Raw genomic sequence first — 18,441 nt, forward strand, 5'->3', positions numbered from 1 at the left:
TAAACATGATACTGACGAAAAAATACACAGAATAGAGAATAGGTGGTCCTCAAATAAGAATCCAATACAGAGTCCGTATGCGAACCCACACTACTCGCCCAAGAAACCCAGGTCGATCTCTGGTTCGCGCGAGCGGAACAACATCTCCACTGTCGGATCGGTAATCAACTCAAACCCGTTTTCATAGTTCTTAGGTCGACCCTCTGACTGCAGCTTCCAGTCGTACTTCATAATCAAATGCAGCAGCAGAATCTTGGATTCGTTGGCAGCAAAGAATCGACCAGGACAGGCGTGCTTGCCAAGACCAAAGGCAAAGTGCTCCGGTGTTGTCGTGACAAGCTGGTGTCTGTGTTCACTGCCTGGTTCCTGGCGCATGTTATAGAAGCGCAACCCGTCGTAGGTACGGGCGTTTTCATAGATAAGGCCATCTTCCATCATGGTATGAGCCGACACAGCGATGGTTGCACCCTTGGGAATTATAGTGCCATCGGAAAGGGTGATCTGCCGGGTCGCGTAGCGGTTCAAACCAGCTGTGTCCAGTTTTAGCATGTCACTCTCCTAGTTCATGCAACAGTAAATACTGAAGATCACTTACTCAGACTCAATGGGTGCATCCGCTGTGACTCTTTCATCACACTATCCATCTTTTTCAACTTGAGCAAACTAGTCTTTTTCAAGATCCCGTCCTCAGCAGCAACAGCACGAATCTCATCACGTAGCGGCTGAATGTACTCCGGGTACGCCGCGAGATCGTACATAATATTCGTAAGCAAGTTCGACGTAGTATGAATAGCCGCGAGCGACAATCCAACCTGAGCACGGGAGATGTTGAAATTGGTAAAGTTGTTCGCTTCAGCAGTCTCCTTGAACCAGTCCAGAGCATCGCGGAGGCGGGGCGGGTCGTCTTCAGGAAGCTTGCCGGCGCGAATTAATTCTCGTCTTTCGAGTTCATTGGCGATGATCAATCTGGCGCTTTCCATGTGCTTACGCAGCTTCTGGGCTGTAGGCATGAACCAGTGGACAAATGGACGGAGAACAGAGGGCCAATCTCGCAACTCGCGCATGGCTTCGAAGGCGTCGATCACGAAATTAACGGATACATTCACCCATTCTTCATTGTGGCAGATTTCCTCTCCGAGAAAGATCAAGGATGAGATCCGGGCTACTGCAAATGGAGTCTTTTGAAAGAAATTATACGGTGTCCACTCTGCGCGGCGAACATGCCTCAGTAGGAGCTTTTGCATGCGGCGAGGGGTGATAACATACCCTTTGTTGGGGGAAATGCCTCTTTCAAAGTCGCGCCAGTCTCCCTTGAGAGTGGGATTGAAAGAGACCCTATTTAGATGTTTGTCAGCATTGATGTTCCCCGGGCAGCTTTCAGTATGGCATACCGAGTGCTTGTGTCAACTGGGTGCGCGCGACGCCAGCAGTGATATTGAAGGATCCTGGATTGTGAAATGCCTCAAAGCCAGCGATACGATTGCTGAAAAAGGTCTGCTAATGTCAGTTAATAAGATCTGGATTGTTTCAGGCGTGACAACCTACCTTCTTGACGGCTTTTTCGAAACTCAAGTCTGGGTGACTCTTGATCTCATCCGTGTACTTCGGATGCACAAGGATGATTGGCTGAGTCGCTCCTATAATTTGGAATACATTGGAACCCTACTCCTGTAAGCATGCCGAAGAGCAACTTTCATCGCCGGGATGCCGTTTCTCACTTTCGCGAAACCCTCGGCGATCAAAGCACGCGCAGACTGAGTGAAGCGCGATCTGGCCTTTTTATTTGTAAGTTCCCACCAGCTTTTTCCAACCAGAGGCACACGACTAAAGGGAATTTCGTCTGCTAAATCACTCCATATGCTAGTGATGAACACCGCCACAAGGGCGACGCAGACGCCCTGTACCACATAGGGGTTGTTGAGTAATTCGTTGACAACGCCCATAATTAGGCCAAGCAGTAACAACGAGATTAAGGTATCAGGCTACTACAACGGATTATATCCGGAGGGTCGACCTATTTATAATAATCCCAGGCCATGGACCAGTCACACGTACTGTATTTCATTCCTTGCTCGATCAACTGGAAATTCCCACATAAGGCTACACGCGAGGCTATCGGGTTATCGGATGCTATAGCAGCCGAATCAAAGCCACCCGCCTGGGGATGAGCTCACCAATTCAATTAGCCGGAATGTCAAAGCTCCGACAAATTGCGTGCATTGAAGCGAGGATAATGCGAAAACGAGAGATTGTCGCGATCGTTTCCTAAAGGGGCAATTCAAGGGCAATTTCCTTTCCCTTGGGGATCCACTTGCAGCTCGCGGACGTCGTCAAAGCTATTAGCGTGTCGATGACTGGAGAACAGCCCTGGACAGTGCATACCCCAGTCGGGTAGGCCAGATCCGACGTGAAATCCGGCTACGAAATTATCGTACAGGAGTCTCGGCGCCACAAAGAGCCACAAACTACTGTAGCTTGAAGAAACCCCCCATAGAAATAAGGATATACTTATGCTTATGTTGCAAATGCTAGATTTGCCACTTTTATATAGAGGCACGATTAGGGCAAGGATCCATGGGCGGCATGCGCCAAGACCCCGCATTCAGCATGTCTCCTCATTTCCCCCGCGACACTTCATCTTTTCTTCATTTCGACCTCTTCTGTCTTCACGATGGGTGACTGCGGAACTGCTGTTCCACCGTTGCGCTCCACTCGAGCTGGGAATCCACCGCAGCCCTCGGTTTCTCCCAACGAGATATCCGTCCTGATAACGGGTTTTGGGGTATGATCTGCGTCTCGGATCGTGCTCGTGTGTCTTCCGAATCATGAAACTAACGTGTAATAGCCCTTCAAGACAAACCTCGTGAACGCCTCATATCTAATCGCCTCTTCCCTCCCGTCGTCGTTCATCTTTCCGTCCAAAGACCAGGACACGGACCCGCGTCGAGTCTCTCTCCATGTGCACCCCACACCTATCTCTGTGGCTTACGCCACCGTCCGGGAGACCCTCCCGTTAATTTTGGAGGACTTCGCTGCTTCCCACGGTGGTCGACGGCCCGACTTCATCATTCATATCGGCATAGCCTCTCCACGACCGTACTATTCGGTTGAAACCCTAGCCCACCGCGATGACTATAACATCACCGATGTCGAGGGCCGCTCTGGGTATCTCGATGGCGAGAAGCGGTGGAGAGAGCTGGGTCTGCCGGCCATTTTGACACCGGGCCGTGTGACTGATGATCCATCCTCTGCCTCGCCATACCAACCCGATGAGCATTTCTTGGACACGTGGCAGTCCTTTGCCCCGGAATCGGATCTTCGTCTGTCCAAAGATGCGGGTCACTATCTGTGTGACTTTATATTCTATAACAGCATGTCGTTGGCTCTGCGTGAGGGCCAGGACCGTAACATCCTCTTCCTTCATGTGCCTGGTGCATCCGAAGATGCGAACATTGAACAAGGACGCGTAGTCACCCTTGCCTTGATCAAGACTATGGTGTCATGTTGGCTTGACAAGAAGCATGCTGTATGAATGGGGCTGCTGCCTCCAACTTGGTCTCATGCAGGGAGGGTATTATCGAGAATCATATATCTCATGCCTCTCCCATTCACCGCTCGACTCCAGCCTCTATTTTTGAATATTTTCTATCTTCTGCAGTCATCTTTCTGCTATTTAATCGCATTTTCACGCGCGCACGGTGTTTATATGAGGCATTTACCAGATTTATGAATATAATGGATATTGAAATATTAACCGATTTGTCCAAGTAATTCTCACTCACTCTGGTGGAACATATATCTTAGATCAGCCTGACCTGTATGAAGACAAAACCAAGGCCAACCATCCAGACCATCTTCCCCTCAACACAATTTATCAATGATGCAGCTTACTGTGAGGTAGGATTCTGCATGATCCCAGCATCAAGAGGCATTACACAACGGTGGCAAACATTCTCCCATCCCACACGATCTCCTGTCCTGGCTATATGCGTACCAATCATCGTCCGACTCCCCTCCAAGCAATATCCCGAATCGGTCCAGCTGTCATTGCCAACGAAGCTTCCCTGTCATACATCGACATCTGTTGTCGAGACTGATATAGCATGGTCACGATCACTGTTGATCAACGTAGGGTACGTGCAACGCTGATGTCCAGGTCTGTGGCTTGGCTATGTAGTGTCTGTTAGCAATGCTGCGCTCACAATCTGCGTCTGTATATCTCTAGGTAAACTCTGGCTTGATACATGGAATGTAGGATGTGAAACTTGATCATATTCGTATCCTCTGAACGGGGAGGCCATATCTCATCCTACATGCGCTTCCATGTCCCGTCTCACGACTCTCTTTCCCAAAGACAAAAAAAGACGATAAATTCATGGAGGCACCATCCTTGCGAAATAAAAAGAAAGGCAAACAGAACGGGCCAACGCGGCAATTGTCGCAGAAGGCTGGAATATCTTGATTGATTTGTTCAGTCGATCTCGAGCTAGAGAAGAAGAAAAAGAGTCAGCAGTATGAACCTTTACGACCCAAGAGACGGACAGGGATATGATAAGTTAGGTGGCGTAGAAGGTCTTCCTCTTAATATGGAGACCAGTCGTGCCAGCCATATCCACTGCTTGAAGCGACATCGCGGCACAAACGCCAGACCTCGCAGACTGAGTACCCTAGCATAGTCCTCGAGGTCACTACTCACGTATGAGACTAGTGGAGTGTCTCAAAAGTGGAATAGGAAGATAGAAAAAGACGCAGAAGCAGGAAACTATATATACCAGACTTCTGTGGGTTCATAGTGCCGCATCAGTAGAAAAAGGCGGCATTTGATCGATGGAGTGAGGTCAAGCTCGATGCTGCTGGAAAGAAAAGTCAACAAGAAGCCTTTGCGGTACAACGCACTGATCTACTTTAGACTGTCCGCTATAGGCCCCTTTCAAGATACAAGGCGCAATGTAGACATGACTCTGGTCACTTGGCCTCCGTAGTCATTACCTTCAGAGGCAGCATACCCCCAATATGGAGGATAATATCGAGTTAGAAGATTGAAGGATGAACCCTGATTGCCAAAAATTGACTCTAATACATGATTCAGTATTATACCAAAGACACTGGGGCAATTTTAGAGAGTCTGGAAGATAGTCAGAGAGATCTTGTTGATGTTCCTTATCTCGCCACCTTGAATATGTGAATATCAGAATTGTCAGAAATGCCGCCGATGGCAGGACTAGCAGCCTTTGCAAAATGGTTAATAAGAGACATGATTTTGTCTGGAAATATGAAGGGGACAGAGAAAAAGAAAAGCAAAAGCATAAGAAAATGAAGATATTCTGTGCGAAACTGCAAGTAGCCGACTGCTCTTTGTTTACACTCCGGCTTCTTTACTTCCATTATCGGCGTGACAGTCCTGCAGGATGGTCGGCTGAGTCCCTCAAGGCCTATGAAGTGTTGAAACAACTAGGTAATGGCGGTCGGGAGCCCTTCGCTCTGTCTACAAGCCCCTGGATAAATTACATCATTCTCTCTTTACGTGTTTCCTAGAAGCAATGGAGATTCCTGCTTTGTCTACATCCTATGATACTGGGACTTCTCCAATCGTACTAAATATGTCTCTACAAAAGCGATTAAACACAAACTACAAGTCTTGAACTTTGTTGTTTACGCATTACCATTTCGTCTTCAACAGTCAGAAAATGGAAAGTGCTCTATTTTACAACAAAAAAAAAACTTCTATGGTGTCTCACCTTTCTATCTGAAGTGAACAAGAAGAAAAATGTCAATCAATACTGTTGAGAGTCGAGTTAATACCCGTTTTGAATCACCACGAGAGGTTGAACCTAGCTAGCCGGGTTAGGTGAACTAAAAGCATAAGTTCTGGAGGTAAGTCTTTAGACGGTCAGAAACTCGACGGGCATCCCGAAGGCTGTATTCACGGAGGATTGCACCTAGTTCCGGTAGGATCCCCAAGAGAGCCCTGCACTGGCTAGTAACAAGGTCTCTGTAGTGGACATGAGGTTTGCCTCGGATAGTTGAGGTGCTTTGAAAGGCATCTGCGATTTGCAAAGAAAGCCCGTTGATTAGACGAGCCTGCTCAGAAAGCTGAGTGAGATGATCGCCAGTAACGACGGCAACACCATCAAATTTTTCCAACCGGGCAACTTGGATATTGAGACCCACCTTGAACCGAGAGCATTCCTCTTCAAACTTGGTAACTAGGGCTCTACGAGAACTCAGCCTGGGTGTCATTGGGGCGGCTGGCGCTTTTTGCGTACGTCGAGACATTTTGTCGGTTGAACAGTGGTTAAGCTGAGTCGAAAGATAAAAGAGCAAACAATGTGCAAATAATGTGTGAGGTTCTCCAACAGATGAAAAGGTCGAGGTTGTTTATATAGGCTTGCTCGTCTCAGATCTTTTAGTTAATAGAACTTGATATTTCAAGAGGTGATATCACAATGAAAACAATGAAATCGCAAAGGCCATTGTGCTCGATCTTTGAAAAATGTCAGTCTTTTAACATTGACAAAGAGCATTGTTAGCTGCTTGACAATTTCTAAACTATATTCTACTGATTTTGGTAGAACGATTCCACCAGGATTTGAGATCATATAATGCTACAATGATGGCAGTCGTTTGCTACATTGCTTGACCAGCCAGTTGGGCATTCCTTTAAATACGATCTCACTAAGCCAAGACATTCGCATCAGTTTCAATGTGCCTTGCTGCTCTTGCTTGCTCTCTTTTCTTCAAGACATCCACTTGGTTTGAATATTGTGTGTGTATGATCTCTTGGAATGAGAAAGCGATTTGTGGCATTTGCGACATATAATTGGAGGTCAACCAGACTGAAAGTGCTTACTGGAAGTTACTTTCCCGACAATCAAGAGAAAGTAGTTGTTCTTAATGACTCTTGTATTACAAGAAGCCTCGATCATCCAATTTACGAGGACGACTGGGAGTTGTCTTATAGCATTGCCCTACTTATGCCACGATTCAATGCAACAAAAATGCATAGGTTTTCTGCAAGAGGTTATTGCACTTCCTCAACAATTTAGAAAATGATATATGCGGTCCATTGGAAATTAAGCCACGGAACATTTCCTAACATGTTTTCTTGTTTCTTTTCCTTTGCTTTGAATTAAGCTAGGTTGCATATGACCACCTTGGTCTTTTATTAGCTTCGTTTCTAATAGTGCTTGTCGCAAAAGTTTTATTTTTGTGCTTCGGCATCGGTCCCTTTGTCTATTGATGTGTGATTCGACATTGGACGATTGGCCTCTTCAACTAATAACTTCCTTAGTTATGATATTCCTTAAAGTACTGGCAGAAATAATTGCTTTGTTTTTTCCTGAAACACTAGCTGACCTTTTCCCTCCAGACGAATATTTTTTCCAGTTATCTCTTGATAATTTTCTTTATGCTACCTCAACCAAGCGCCGGCAATGAAATCCCGAGAATACGTATTCACGTCTATAAGGGTCCAAAATGCCCGTGTTGAGAGATGAATCCGATCTCGAAACACCGTGAAACAGATCGTAGATGTCGAGTCCTGAACAGCACTGTGCAACAGCATTATCAAGCAGAATCATCAACAACGCGAGTCTCATCTATCAAACACGCAAAAGTAATGGTTTGCTGTCCTTTAAGTTGTTTCGGCCCTTGTCGTCGTCGCCTCAGAGGCCGAGCTCGAGCCAGAGCCACTCCGAGTCCAGAGAATGAGACTGAACTCGTGCCGATGCCACCAAATGTGAGTGCGCGAAACAAGCGAGGTCGACCAACATACACACGACATTCCAACACCGCGTGGATATCAGAGAGGCCTTTTGACGGCTTGCTCATGGAAGTAGAGCTCAATCGGTAGACCAGGAAAAAGAAGGAGCCCAGCCGCAACAAGAGCCTACCCAAGAGGGACCCGCAGAACAGTCAAGTGAAACCAAGCTATGCCCATCAAAACAAGAAAAAAGAGCTAAGCATCGACTCCCCAGCAGGAGGAGTCGGCATGCCAAAAACAAAGGTCCCCACGCGACCATCGTCCAGCCACCCTTCCTGGGCATGAATGGCGAAAGGCCTAGCTTTGCTGCCGGCCACGCACCAAGTAAAGAATTAAGTGCAGACCCGAAGGAGAAGGCTCCTGGTGGGGATGATGTGGCCGGTTTACGAAGAGGGAGAAGGCGTGGCGACAATGGTGGGAGTGGCACTGAGAAAGTGCACCCACTTGGAGGAGGCGATTCAAGTGAGTCTCCATCATTTTGGAAGAGGCGTGGCGCCCCGGATGAAACAGAGATGACCGGCTCATCTTTTAAGAAACTTCAAGCTATCCAGGAGAAAGAGCATGAATCATCGGCCTCCGGATCTGGAAGTGGCTCTAGTCCCCATTCTGAGCCTGGAGTAGGAAGAGCAGGAGGTCCTGGCTCTAGTTCTGATTGTGGTTCGGGTTCTGGATCTCGTAGGGGCTATAGATCAGGCTCAGGCTCGAGATCAGACTTCTCAAGATCAAGGTCATCTGGATCAGGATCTGCAGTCTCATGGGGCTCATTTGAACAGATCACAGACAAACGAGTAAACGAGTTCTTCGAAAAGGGTACCAATTACCAAGACTGGATCCAGCATCCAAATGACTCAGACTGCGCAGCTCCTTGTCCAGTACAACAGTCAACCTTGACAGAAGATATGCTTCTTAACGCTCCCAACGCGTCAGATAGATGGGAAGTACGGGAAAACCTCTGGATCAGCAACTGATAGCTGCTGGCATGGAAACACTTGCTGCGAATGCATAATTCTAGCTGTTGGGTATGGAAGTCTTCAATTTTGCCAGCATTCGATCTTTTCCTTTGCATGTATTCCCAAAGTCAGTCTCTTATTCAGTCAGGAACGTGGAGTGAAAATCCCAGGGGTGATACCGCGGTGACTCTGTATCGGACTCCTGAATTCATGGGACGCTACTTATATTTGCGTGATTGTATCATATATGCAGTGTCCAAAGGACTACATAACAAGGTGTCTAGATACAAGGCCAAAGAGTGGTCCCCTGACTCTCCGGCTCAACTTTTAAACAAGCGAATCACCAGGAAACTATTGTCTAAGGTGCAGTTTTAAATGTGAACAAGTTATTGAATAGGGCAATGTATTGTAATGTAGATGAGCCTGAATCAAAATGTGTCCCATTTCCACAAGGGTATTAAAACAAAAAGCAGATTCCAATAGATGGCACAGATGACACAGATGACAGTAAAAACAATGGAAGGCCGACATGCTTCAATTATGCGTAAGGGATTATGTAAAAGGATCGTTCATGTACACCATTATTCGCAAAGGACAAAGTCGAAAGTCTATAGCAAGGAGGGAAGGGAAAGCCAGGTGACAGTGGCAATGGGAATGAGAAAGCCATTTAAGGCTTCGCAAGTTGCTCCTTGCGGAAGAAGAGTAGGAAGCCAGCACAAATCAGCAACTGACAGAACAGGGCGACCCAAAACCAAGCGTTGGCAATGGCATGGACACCCTGCGTGACATCTGGCGAGATAGGACCCGGTCCGGTATTATTGGGACCGAAAGCTCTAGCGCAGATAGTCGCAATGGAACCGAGCACCTGCGAGGCAATGAGCGCGAAACACATGTGCACACGCGTCAGAGTCTGTAGCATGATGATACCGAAGCCCAGACCTTGGATGGAGTCTAGGACTCCGAGCCAGAGCCATACACTTCGTGACACTAGGGCGCCGGATGTGAGACTGCCTGCCCAGGGTAGGTAGTAGCCAATACCGGAAATACCCCACCAGATTTGGATGAATCGTGGTGCACCGAGACCGCAGGCGAAGACGGGGATGAACCAACTGTGTTGCTTGGAGAATTTGCTGACAATGAAGAGGAAGATGCACCAGACAACGCCGAAGAAGATGATGCAGAGTATGACGATTTGCCAGGGGTGGGTGTGGTTTGAGTTCCAGAGGAAGCTCCAGTTGCGACCGTAGGGTGCACTAAGGAAGAAGTTCTGCAGGATGACGGCGATGAAGTTCCAGATGACAATCTTGCGGCGGAATAGGGATTTGTAGAAGGAGGGGACCTTGCCAGGCTTTTGGCGGTAGTAGTTGGGGAGACCGAAAGCGAGGAGCAGACCGACGATGCAGAGGAAGGCGGCAATTGGGTAACAAATAGCGGTCATCTTCCAGCTATTGGCGAGGGTGTTGTCGGACAGAACACCTTCTTGGGAGGCCTTTGTAAGAGTTGAACCCCAATACCAAAGACCAATGACATAGACTTGCTGGAGACCTTGGATGACACAGGCGCGGAAGATCCAGGTTTCAACGGGCGCACCTCCTTCGTCGCCAAAGTTGGATGCGAAGAAGATCGATCCACTGGATGAGCCGGCGGCGTAGAAGCCACTGCCGATATTCTGAACCCAGCCACGGCTGAACTCATCGGAAACCCAGTGAGCAGAGCCAATGATGATAAATGCAATGGCGTACAGGAACCACGGACTCGAGAGACAGACAACGGACTTGAAGTAGCGGTAGACGAGCCACCAGCAGACAGACGTGATGGCATAGGTGGTCGCAATGCCGTACAATTTTTCTGCGGTTTCACCGACTTCGCCAGTGAGCAGGTTGATCTGGTAGGAGTTCGCAGCAATGATTTGACCAAGAGCAAGCAATATGGAGTAGGCGGGCCAGTCACCCAGCTTGATCTGCATCCATTTCTTGAGACCAGTAGGAGGAACGTAATCCTTTCCGAGAAGGAACTCGTCGTCAGTGATATTCTCCTCGCTGCCGTTGTGGTGTGAGGCTAGGTCGTTATCGTAGAAGGAGACAGGCGAGGCGTTGCGGGATTGCATGATGGAGGGCGTGGGCGACTTGGTGTGGCGACCAAGTCTGGCATTGCGGAATCTGTCGAACCATTGCTGTTCACTCTTGATCAAGAACTCTTCAATACAAAGCTGGGACTCGGAGTTGGATCCATTGAGGTTATCCAGTCTCTTGTCAAAGGTCTTGTAGTACTCGCCAGTGCTATCAGTGAAGAAAGGATCAACCTTCTGCAGCTTGAAGTCCTTCTTTTGTCCGACAACGGAGTCGAGCGACAGAACGGAGGCATTGCTGTAGCGGTGGGAGTCGCCAAAGGGAGTAGGGGGAGGCAGAAGAAGGTTTTCAGCGGTGGGTGGTGTTCCAGGGCTGGTAGGAGGCAGGTTAAATCGGGGGTGCATGGATTCCTGGCTGAGACGTCTAGCAGGTGTGCCGAAACCGGGGGAAGCGATACCAGGAGAAGCGAGACCACGCTCTCTCTGGGATGCTTGGGCACGGCGCTCGGCTTCAACCTGAGCCGGGGTAAGAGTGTACTCTTCATCGTCACCATAAACAACATGAGATATGTCCTCGTCGCTGCTGTCCTCAGCATCGGCGTCGCTTTCGGGAATACCCTCGGCGGCGGCAGCCCTACGGCGGGCTGCGTGACCAGGACCGGAGCGAACACCAAGAGAAAGAGACCTGCTCAATCCAGACTTGGGCTTCTCAGTCTCATTGGCATCGGGCTCAGGGCTGTAGATGTTCTTGTTCTGAGAGCCAAGATCGTTCATCTGGTTGAAGGAGTAGCTGCTGTCACGAGAATGGGCGAAACCAGGAGGAAGACCAGGCGAAGGCAGACCGTTCATGGGGTTGCTGATTGCGTGAGGAGTCATAGCACCGGCGAAAGTGCTGCCAGATGAAGTACCAGGACGAGCGTGGCCTTTGGCGGCTTCCTTGTTGTGAACCTGAATGGCAGTAGACTGCAGAATTTCAAGGTCCTCAACCCACTGAGCAACAGGGAAACGCTGCTTAGCAGAACGAGCACGCATCATTGCACGAGTAGAAGTCTTCGAATTAAGCGCAGCATCGATGGCGAGCTTGAACTGAACGAGTAGATGGGATGTGGAAATAGACTCGACATTGTACCACCAACCAGGCATTTGACCGAGACCACCGACACGAGCACCAATACCAAGGGCACCCTTACGACCGAACTCGACGGCAACTAGACCGAAGGGCTCATCACGGGACGGGATAAGGGCGAACTCAGCACCAGAGAATATAAACGGCGGGAGAGCAGTGAACTCTGGCTTTGAGAACACACGACCCGGGTAAACCTTCATCATGTGGTCAAGCTTGAGAGCGGCGAACTTTCCGTAGAGATCAATAACGGGACCAATGCAGATCAACTGAACATTGGGACGGGATTCAAGAACGGCAGGCATGGCATCAGCAATAAGATCAACACCCTTTTGCATAGACCAACGACCAACGAAGACAAGCAGATCGGCATCGGGATTGAGGTCGAGTCCTGCCCATTCCTGGGCTTGACGCTTGAGATCAGGACGGCTGGCCTCGTAGGTAGGGTCCACGGTAATATCTTCGTCCTTGGTGGGCTCTTTGGTCCATTCGCCGACATCAGAAGGATCAGGGTTAGGCAGGTTTCCAACCTTACGCAGACCCCAGAAGATGGGGTAACGGGCGTAGGAACGCTTTCCGTATTTCTTGGACACACCGACGGCACCGAAACCTTGCTGGTGAACACGGAGGTAACTGGCTCCGGCGTGGAGCAAGTTGAACACCTCACCGAATTGGACGTACCGACGAGCGACGTCCTCCTCGAGGTTGAAGACGGAGCAGACCTCTTGCTTTTCCTTAAGGGTTCGCATGGGCCAGAGACCCTGGAACTCGGCATTGTGCAGAGAAAGACATGCGGGGATGGTGTTTGGCAGAAGATAGAGAGGCGCCAGGGATCCGTGGTAATCGTTAATGTGGTAGGCATCAATAGGGAAACGCTTGATGGCCTCCGCAATACACTGATTCCAAGCTGAATAGTAAACGGCACTGTCCAAGTCATCCATACGAGCAGGGTAAGGCTCGGTCTTTGACTGCTGACGGAACACAGGAGCATCGAGTAGGACATAGGTGATGTTGTTCAAGACATGGTACTGGACCTGTACTTGGTATGCGCTGCCGAGGATGGTAACTTCCATAGGCTCTGCAATTTGGTCCACGGGGTAATCGATACCACCAACGCAAGGAACAACCCAAATCAAGTCCTGGTGACCAAGAGTCTTACCCATAAGCTGAGCCATGACACCCAGACCACCGATCTTAATCTTGATGGCCCAATCCTCAATATCGTACTCCATAGTCGCAATCAGCACCATGCGGCGCTTCCCAGCAGCGCCGAGTGTGCCGAGGGCTGTGGTGCTCTGCATAAAGCCGGACTTGTTCGCCAGGCGCATGAGAGGGTTCAGAGACTGGTCTCCACTGCGAGAAGGCTTGAGCTTCTTCCAGAAGGCGAGAGGAACCAAGCTGTGCTTCTCGCTGACACCGACCTGGTTGAACTTGACCTTGTAGAAGGACTTCATGAAAATGTAGACGCATGCGCAACCGGTAAGAAGAGGGATGATCCAGAAAAGAACGAACATGGCGATCTGAACATTCTGGTCACCGACCGGAATAAGGGTGTACTTGAAAGTAGCATCGTTGATGTAAAACTTCCATGCCAGATGGCCATCAATGGGAGCCTTAGTGATGTTAATCAGAGTAGCGGAAAGAGAGGATGGCGGCATGCGATCTAGAATGCTGTCACCATCGGCATCACCAAGCACCATACTCTGGTCAGGCTTGCCGTCCGGGTTTATACCCCAGACATTGAGCTGTCCAACTGCGGGCCATTCAGAAGTGAAATGGTAGTTCCAGTATCCGGTATCATCGTTGAGCTCAGCCTGATTCCTAAGACCGGCGTCGTATCCATACTGGTTGTAAGGGCCGTTGAAGAAGAGATGAGGGAAACGACGGGGAGTCTGTTTCGGGTCGACATCGCCCTGCTGGACATAATCACTGCTACCAGTCCAACGGTTCCAGTACTCGACACGGACGTGGTGACCGTTCCATCTCTGTTTCTTGGTTCCCGACCAGTCGAGCTCAGTAACGGTGTCATTACCACCGGTATACTTTTTCCAATCAGAGAATGTCGATCCCCAGTTGGTGGAATAGCGCCACTTGTCGGCACCTGCAGCGTGGTGCTGGACAAAGAAGGTTCCATTGTCATCCCTGTGGAACAAACTGCTAGAGTAATTGGCAGTGCTGAAAACCATCGGGTTATCAATCTGACCAATGCGGAGAAGGAAGTGGTCGACGGAGTTTGTGGAGGCAGTCTTGGCTTTGTTGGTTGCATTTCTCACGTTCAAGCGGTGGACACCGTTGTACACTCCGTTGAGGTTGGCAGACCACATCCAAACACTAGGGATCTGACCAGTATAAGAAGTTTCAGTTGTTTTAATATTTGAGCAGTTGACACTGGCGGTGTCGACTGTGGGGACTTTGAGGAACTCGGTGGACGAGTTGAAGCTCAGGTTTTCGGTGATCGAGTCACAATCCATCTCCTCGGAGTAGTAGAATGCGACCTTGACGGTCTCCTCAGCGTTGGCCTTGACGGTGGAGCGCATCGGAACATCGTGACCGGGATAGAATTCGGTGACCATGGGCCGGGGCTTGATGTGCTTGTCGATCGGAACATAGGCACGGAATTCATATCTTTCGAGTTTCAATGAGGAGAGACAGCCGTTGAATTCAGTAGATCCATTGAGACCGAGCTTTTTTGCTCCTGTTTCCAGAGTCAGCTCGTCGTAGGGATAGAACAGGTTCTTGACTGTGGTCTTGGCTGCGAAAGGTGCGATCAATGCGGTTTGGTTGTCCGTGCTGCTGCAGTCAAAGTGCCAGGTCTTTGAGCTGTTGAGATTCTGGTAGACAAACCAAATCGATTGAGTATCGGTGAGGTTTTGTACCGAACTGGCATCGCGAAGAGTAGACCACATGCCAGTCTCGGTGACTGTGTCGTTGGAACCCGGGTAGAGGACATCATCTGTCTGCTTCGACAAAAATTGGATTGTATAACCGTCATTCAACACCTCGTAGTTTTCACGCATCTGATACATGTGCTTGAAGATGTTGTATAGCGGATGGGACGGATCGCGGTGGTCGTAAGCGACAGTATCATCCTCGCACCCATGACGACCTTGCTCGATCGGCCACTTGTAGTACTGCGAAGAGTCCAAGGAGAAGCAGCCATGAGTCTTCCAAGCTGTCGCTGCTGACATCGCTTGACGTCCGTAGATATAGTTGGACGCTGTCGCATCGAGGACGTAAAAGGCCTGCTCTTCACCCCAGAGGAGAAGCGGGATTCCGGGAAGAAGCAAGGTGGTGATGAAAGAACCCAGAAGTTGTCTCTCGACACCCCACTTGATTGTTGGCCAGCGGAAGACATCCTGGTTGGTAGCACCAAACATGTGTCGAGGATCGAATTTACCGGTGTTCGCGTTGACTAGGTCGTTCGTGACCAACATAGTGTTCCACCCATCGACCCAATCCTCTGGAACATCAAATCCAGCTGAGAGCTGACCGTCCATACCAAGGAAGCGAGTCAGGGCACGATATGTCGAGTAGTGGAATGCAGCACCGTCAATGGCTTCCTTACCGATCTCACGCAAGAACCACTGGGGGTCAGACTCGTTTGTTAACTTCATAGTTTCCACTGCAGCGTCGTCGCCTGATTTCCTCTGGTTAGGCTGTCTACCACGTCCAAGATAAATGGAACCGAAGGTATCTCCACCGGTAATTTCACCAGCAATAAAGAAGTTATGCTTGCCAGCTTCGCGGGCACACTGTCGGTAGGCCTCGGACATATCGCCAAGGGCATCCACAGTAGACTGAGTAGCCTTATCGTAACGGAAACCATCGATGTCAAGAGTTTTGATAACCATGCAAGAGTGTTGGATGAGACGCTGGCGAACAGTAGGATGCCATTCACGGAGACGATCTTGGACGGAGGCGAACTTGGCCAGCTGACGCTTCCAATCGGGCCAAACACCGAAGGCTTCAATATCACCGTACTGATCAAAGTCACTATCGTAACAGCCAACCAATTCGGCGGTCATGGATGCATTGACGGGCTTTCCATCCTCGTACCAGAATCGGGGGTAGTCGCAAGAGGCGTTGTACTCATTTCCCATTTCGAAGTCGACGTAGTGGCGATTGGACTTCCACTGGACTTTCCATTCCTTTTCAGAGAATGGAGTTGTGCTGTTGAGATGCCCGTCGAATCCAAGCAAGTCACCCATTCTGTAGATTCACTGTCAGCTCTAACCTTTTGTATGAAATTGGGGATAAATGACTTACGTAGCAATGGTGTTGTCGAACAACACGTACATGCCGCGATCGTGGATTTCCTGGATGGCCGCCTGCCACTGCTTGATTGTAGCGTAGTGTTGATCCAAAAGTGTTGTATCCAAAGCGGAATAACCGTCGAATCCCCAAGGCTGGTTCATGAGAGAAGTACCCGCAATGTAAATACCCTTAAACTGGTCAGTTACTGTTCTTCGAGTCAGGGTGAGAGAAGCATACCTTGATTCCCAATCCCTGCAGATAATCCAAAGTGTCGATCAAGCCCGCCACATCACCACCATGGCGCATTTGGTTCGAATTTAGATCATGCTCAAACAAGGTACCGTTGATGTTATCGTTTTCAGGTTCTCCGTTGACAAACCGATCCAAGAACAGAGTATAGAACGGGAAGCGCCAGTTGTCGGGAGAAGGATTGTAGTGGGTTGGGTATGTTCCAGAGTACTCTGCTGGATTTGTTGCATCCGGATTTGTGTTCAGGTTGTATTCGAGGAAGTTCTCGTCATAAGGCCAACTCGTCACTGTCGTCGCAAAAAGCGAGATCAGCGCGGTGGAGCACAACCACTTCATGGTTGCGCGGGGAATCGAGGTGCGACTCTGACAGTCGTGATTTGACTGGAGAGAGAGAAGTGTATATCACCCTATGCAAGAGTTGGAGATGCACTGCTATCACTGGCCATGAGCAAAGGTGCGCAGATCGAGATGCTGGAAGTCAAAAGGTGTGTCCAGGCCGGGGGCATCAAAGAAGCTCGGGGAGATGCCAACGCAAGAACGAGAGACAAAAGGTGGGAAAGGGAGTAAACGAGAGAAGGATGATAACGAGAGAAAGATGAAGGAGAAAGCAATAAGCAGAGAAGGGAAAAAGAGACCAAGTCACATCAACCGAAGGAAGCTAAGAGGCTGGTTCAATTAGTGGCTTTGGGGTAATGAAGCTCTCGATAAAAATAAACCAGGAATTAGCTTGGAGTATATGAGACAGGCTGAGGCTCGTGCTAATCAGACATCTTTTTACTATCAGCCTTGGGTCTACTCACACGGGCTTCTCCGTATTTTTGCCTTTTGTTTTTCTTTTTTTGATTATTCAATTTCTGCCTTCGTTTAATGTACAATGCTCATTCGTCACATCAGCATAGAATCGACCGCTGTTTGACATGTATGGGAATACGAGAGAGAAAAAAAAAAAAAAAAAACCAAAGCAGCCTTGCTCGATCGAGTAAGAAAGCCTTCGACCAGTGATCTGGAAAGATAAATATGGGTCCTTAATAACGGGGCTCGGTTCCTTGACCAGACCCATAGACTTGAGTTTGGACCCTGAATCTGTTTGGTCATCATATTTTTGCATGCTTGTCCAGTTCCTGTCACAGACATGAACCTGTGTACCTTTTTTTTCCATAAAATGGGAATTTCTTGATATTGACATAAGACGAAGCCGATAAGTCCGGGCCGAGTCATAGTTGAGACAACCTGTAACTCGTGTTTTACGCGAATTACTAGCGTCCCGATAAGCGGATCACAATCCTCCATCCGACGATACCGACGGCACCGGTTGGCCCGGAGGTGAGACCCCCCACTTTTATATCAGGCTTAGCCCGGCGGAGCTTGGTATTTTTAAAGTCTTGGCAGGGTTTGGGCATCCACGACCTGATTAGACGGCTATCTCGGGAGCATCCACATTTTCCGATAAATCCAATGCCAAGGCGCCCGATGCCTTCAAGTTTTCAGTCGCTCGAGGTCCGCTTCAATTGCCCAACATGCATTAGTGAAATGGACCCAAGAGAAGAGATTTCACAGGGAGCTCTGCAATCTGAAAACTCTGAGCATGTGCATGCATTTATATACAGTATACAGTATGTATCTAAACGTACATGTACATGTACAAGCAATGTAAGTGGTTCGATAAGACAGGTCAGTACCAACTACAATACATTAATACCGTGTCATGGTATTTTTGCAAAAAACCAATACGAAACGTAAAAAACAGAAAGAAAATAAGATCATGAAAATCTGAAAATCTCTGCCCCAGTCTCCACTCTCAGGAACAAGAGGCAGTCCCAGGTACGGCCCCCAATGTCTTGCTCTAATATATCCAACCGTTGAACACGCATGAACTCCTCCTTCAAACTAGACACTGCCTGTCAAATCCCCAGAAGGCAGCCACTGGTACAGCCACCCGGAATTAGGGCTTTCCAGCTATCTATCTGAATGCAGGTCACGCCACGGCTTATCTCTCCAGATTGCATTTCCCTTTTTAGTGTTTGCCTTGTTTTCT

The 18,441-nt window shown here is 48.9% G+C and overlaps 5 protein-coding genes across 5 annotated transcripts; 2 read left to right on the plus strand and 3 right to left on the minus strand.

The window, feature by feature from the left end:
- Positions 1-90: 90 nt before the first annotated feature.
- Positions 91-1,943, minus strand: N7508_008053 (cytochrome P450; the record flags this gene model as incomplete). Its single annotated transcript, XM_058466117.1, has 6 exons — positions 91-530; positions 596-1,207; positions 1,267-1,335; positions 1,392-1,494; positions 1,546-1,662; positions 1,719-1,943. The coding sequence occupies 6 exons, from the start codon at positions 1,941-1,943 to the stop codon at positions 91-93; spliced, it is 1,566 nt and encodes a 521-aa protein (XP_058317445.1).
- Positions 1,944-2,671: 728 nt separating this feature from the next.
- Positions 2,672-3,532, plus strand: N7508_008054 (putative pyroglutamyl peptidase type I; the record flags this gene model as incomplete). Its single annotated transcript, XM_058466118.1, has 2 exons — positions 2,672-2,782; positions 2,846-3,532. 2 exons carry the CDS (start codon positions 2,672-2,674, stop codon positions 3,530-3,532), a joined length of 798 nt encoding a protein of 265 aa, XP_058317446.1.
- A 2,321-nt stretch (positions 3,533-5,853) lies between these two features.
- N7508_008055 (uncharacterized protein) lies at positions 5,854-6,276 on the minus strand (the record flags this gene model as incomplete). Its single annotated transcript, XM_058466119.1, has 1 exon — positions 5,854-6,276. One exon carries the CDS (start codon positions 6,274-6,276, stop codon positions 5,854-5,856), a length of 423 nt encoding a protein of 140 aa, XP_058317447.1.
- Positions 6,277-8,043: 1,767 nt separating this feature from the next.
- Positions 8,044-8,730, plus strand: N7508_008056 (uncharacterized protein; the record flags this gene model as incomplete). Its single annotated transcript, XM_058466120.1, has 1 exon — positions 8,044-8,730. The coding sequence occupies one exon, from the start codon at positions 8,044-8,046 to the stop codon at positions 8,728-8,730; it is 687 nt and encodes a 228-aa protein (XP_058317448.1).
- Positions 8,731-9,379: 649 nt separating this feature from the next.
- Positions 9,380-16,742, minus strand: N7508_008057 (uncharacterized protein; the record flags this gene model as incomplete). The annotated part of the gene is made up of 3 exons (XM_058466121.1): positions 9,380-16,112; positions 16,170-16,345; positions 16,395-16,742. 3 exons carry the CDS (start codon positions 16,740-16,742, stop codon positions 9,380-9,382), a joined length of 7,257 nt encoding a protein of 2,418 aa, XP_058317449.1.
- Positions 16,743-18,441: the final 1,699 nt, after the last annotated feature.

This window comes from Penicillium antarcticum (genome assembly GCF_028974205.1).
Source record: "Penicillium antarcticum strain IBT 31339 chromosome Unknown utg000008l_segment0_segment0, whole genome shotgun sequence".
Lineage (NCBI taxonomy): Eukaryota > Fungi > Ascomycota > Eurotiomycetes > Eurotiales > Aspergillaceae > Penicillium > Penicillium antarcticum.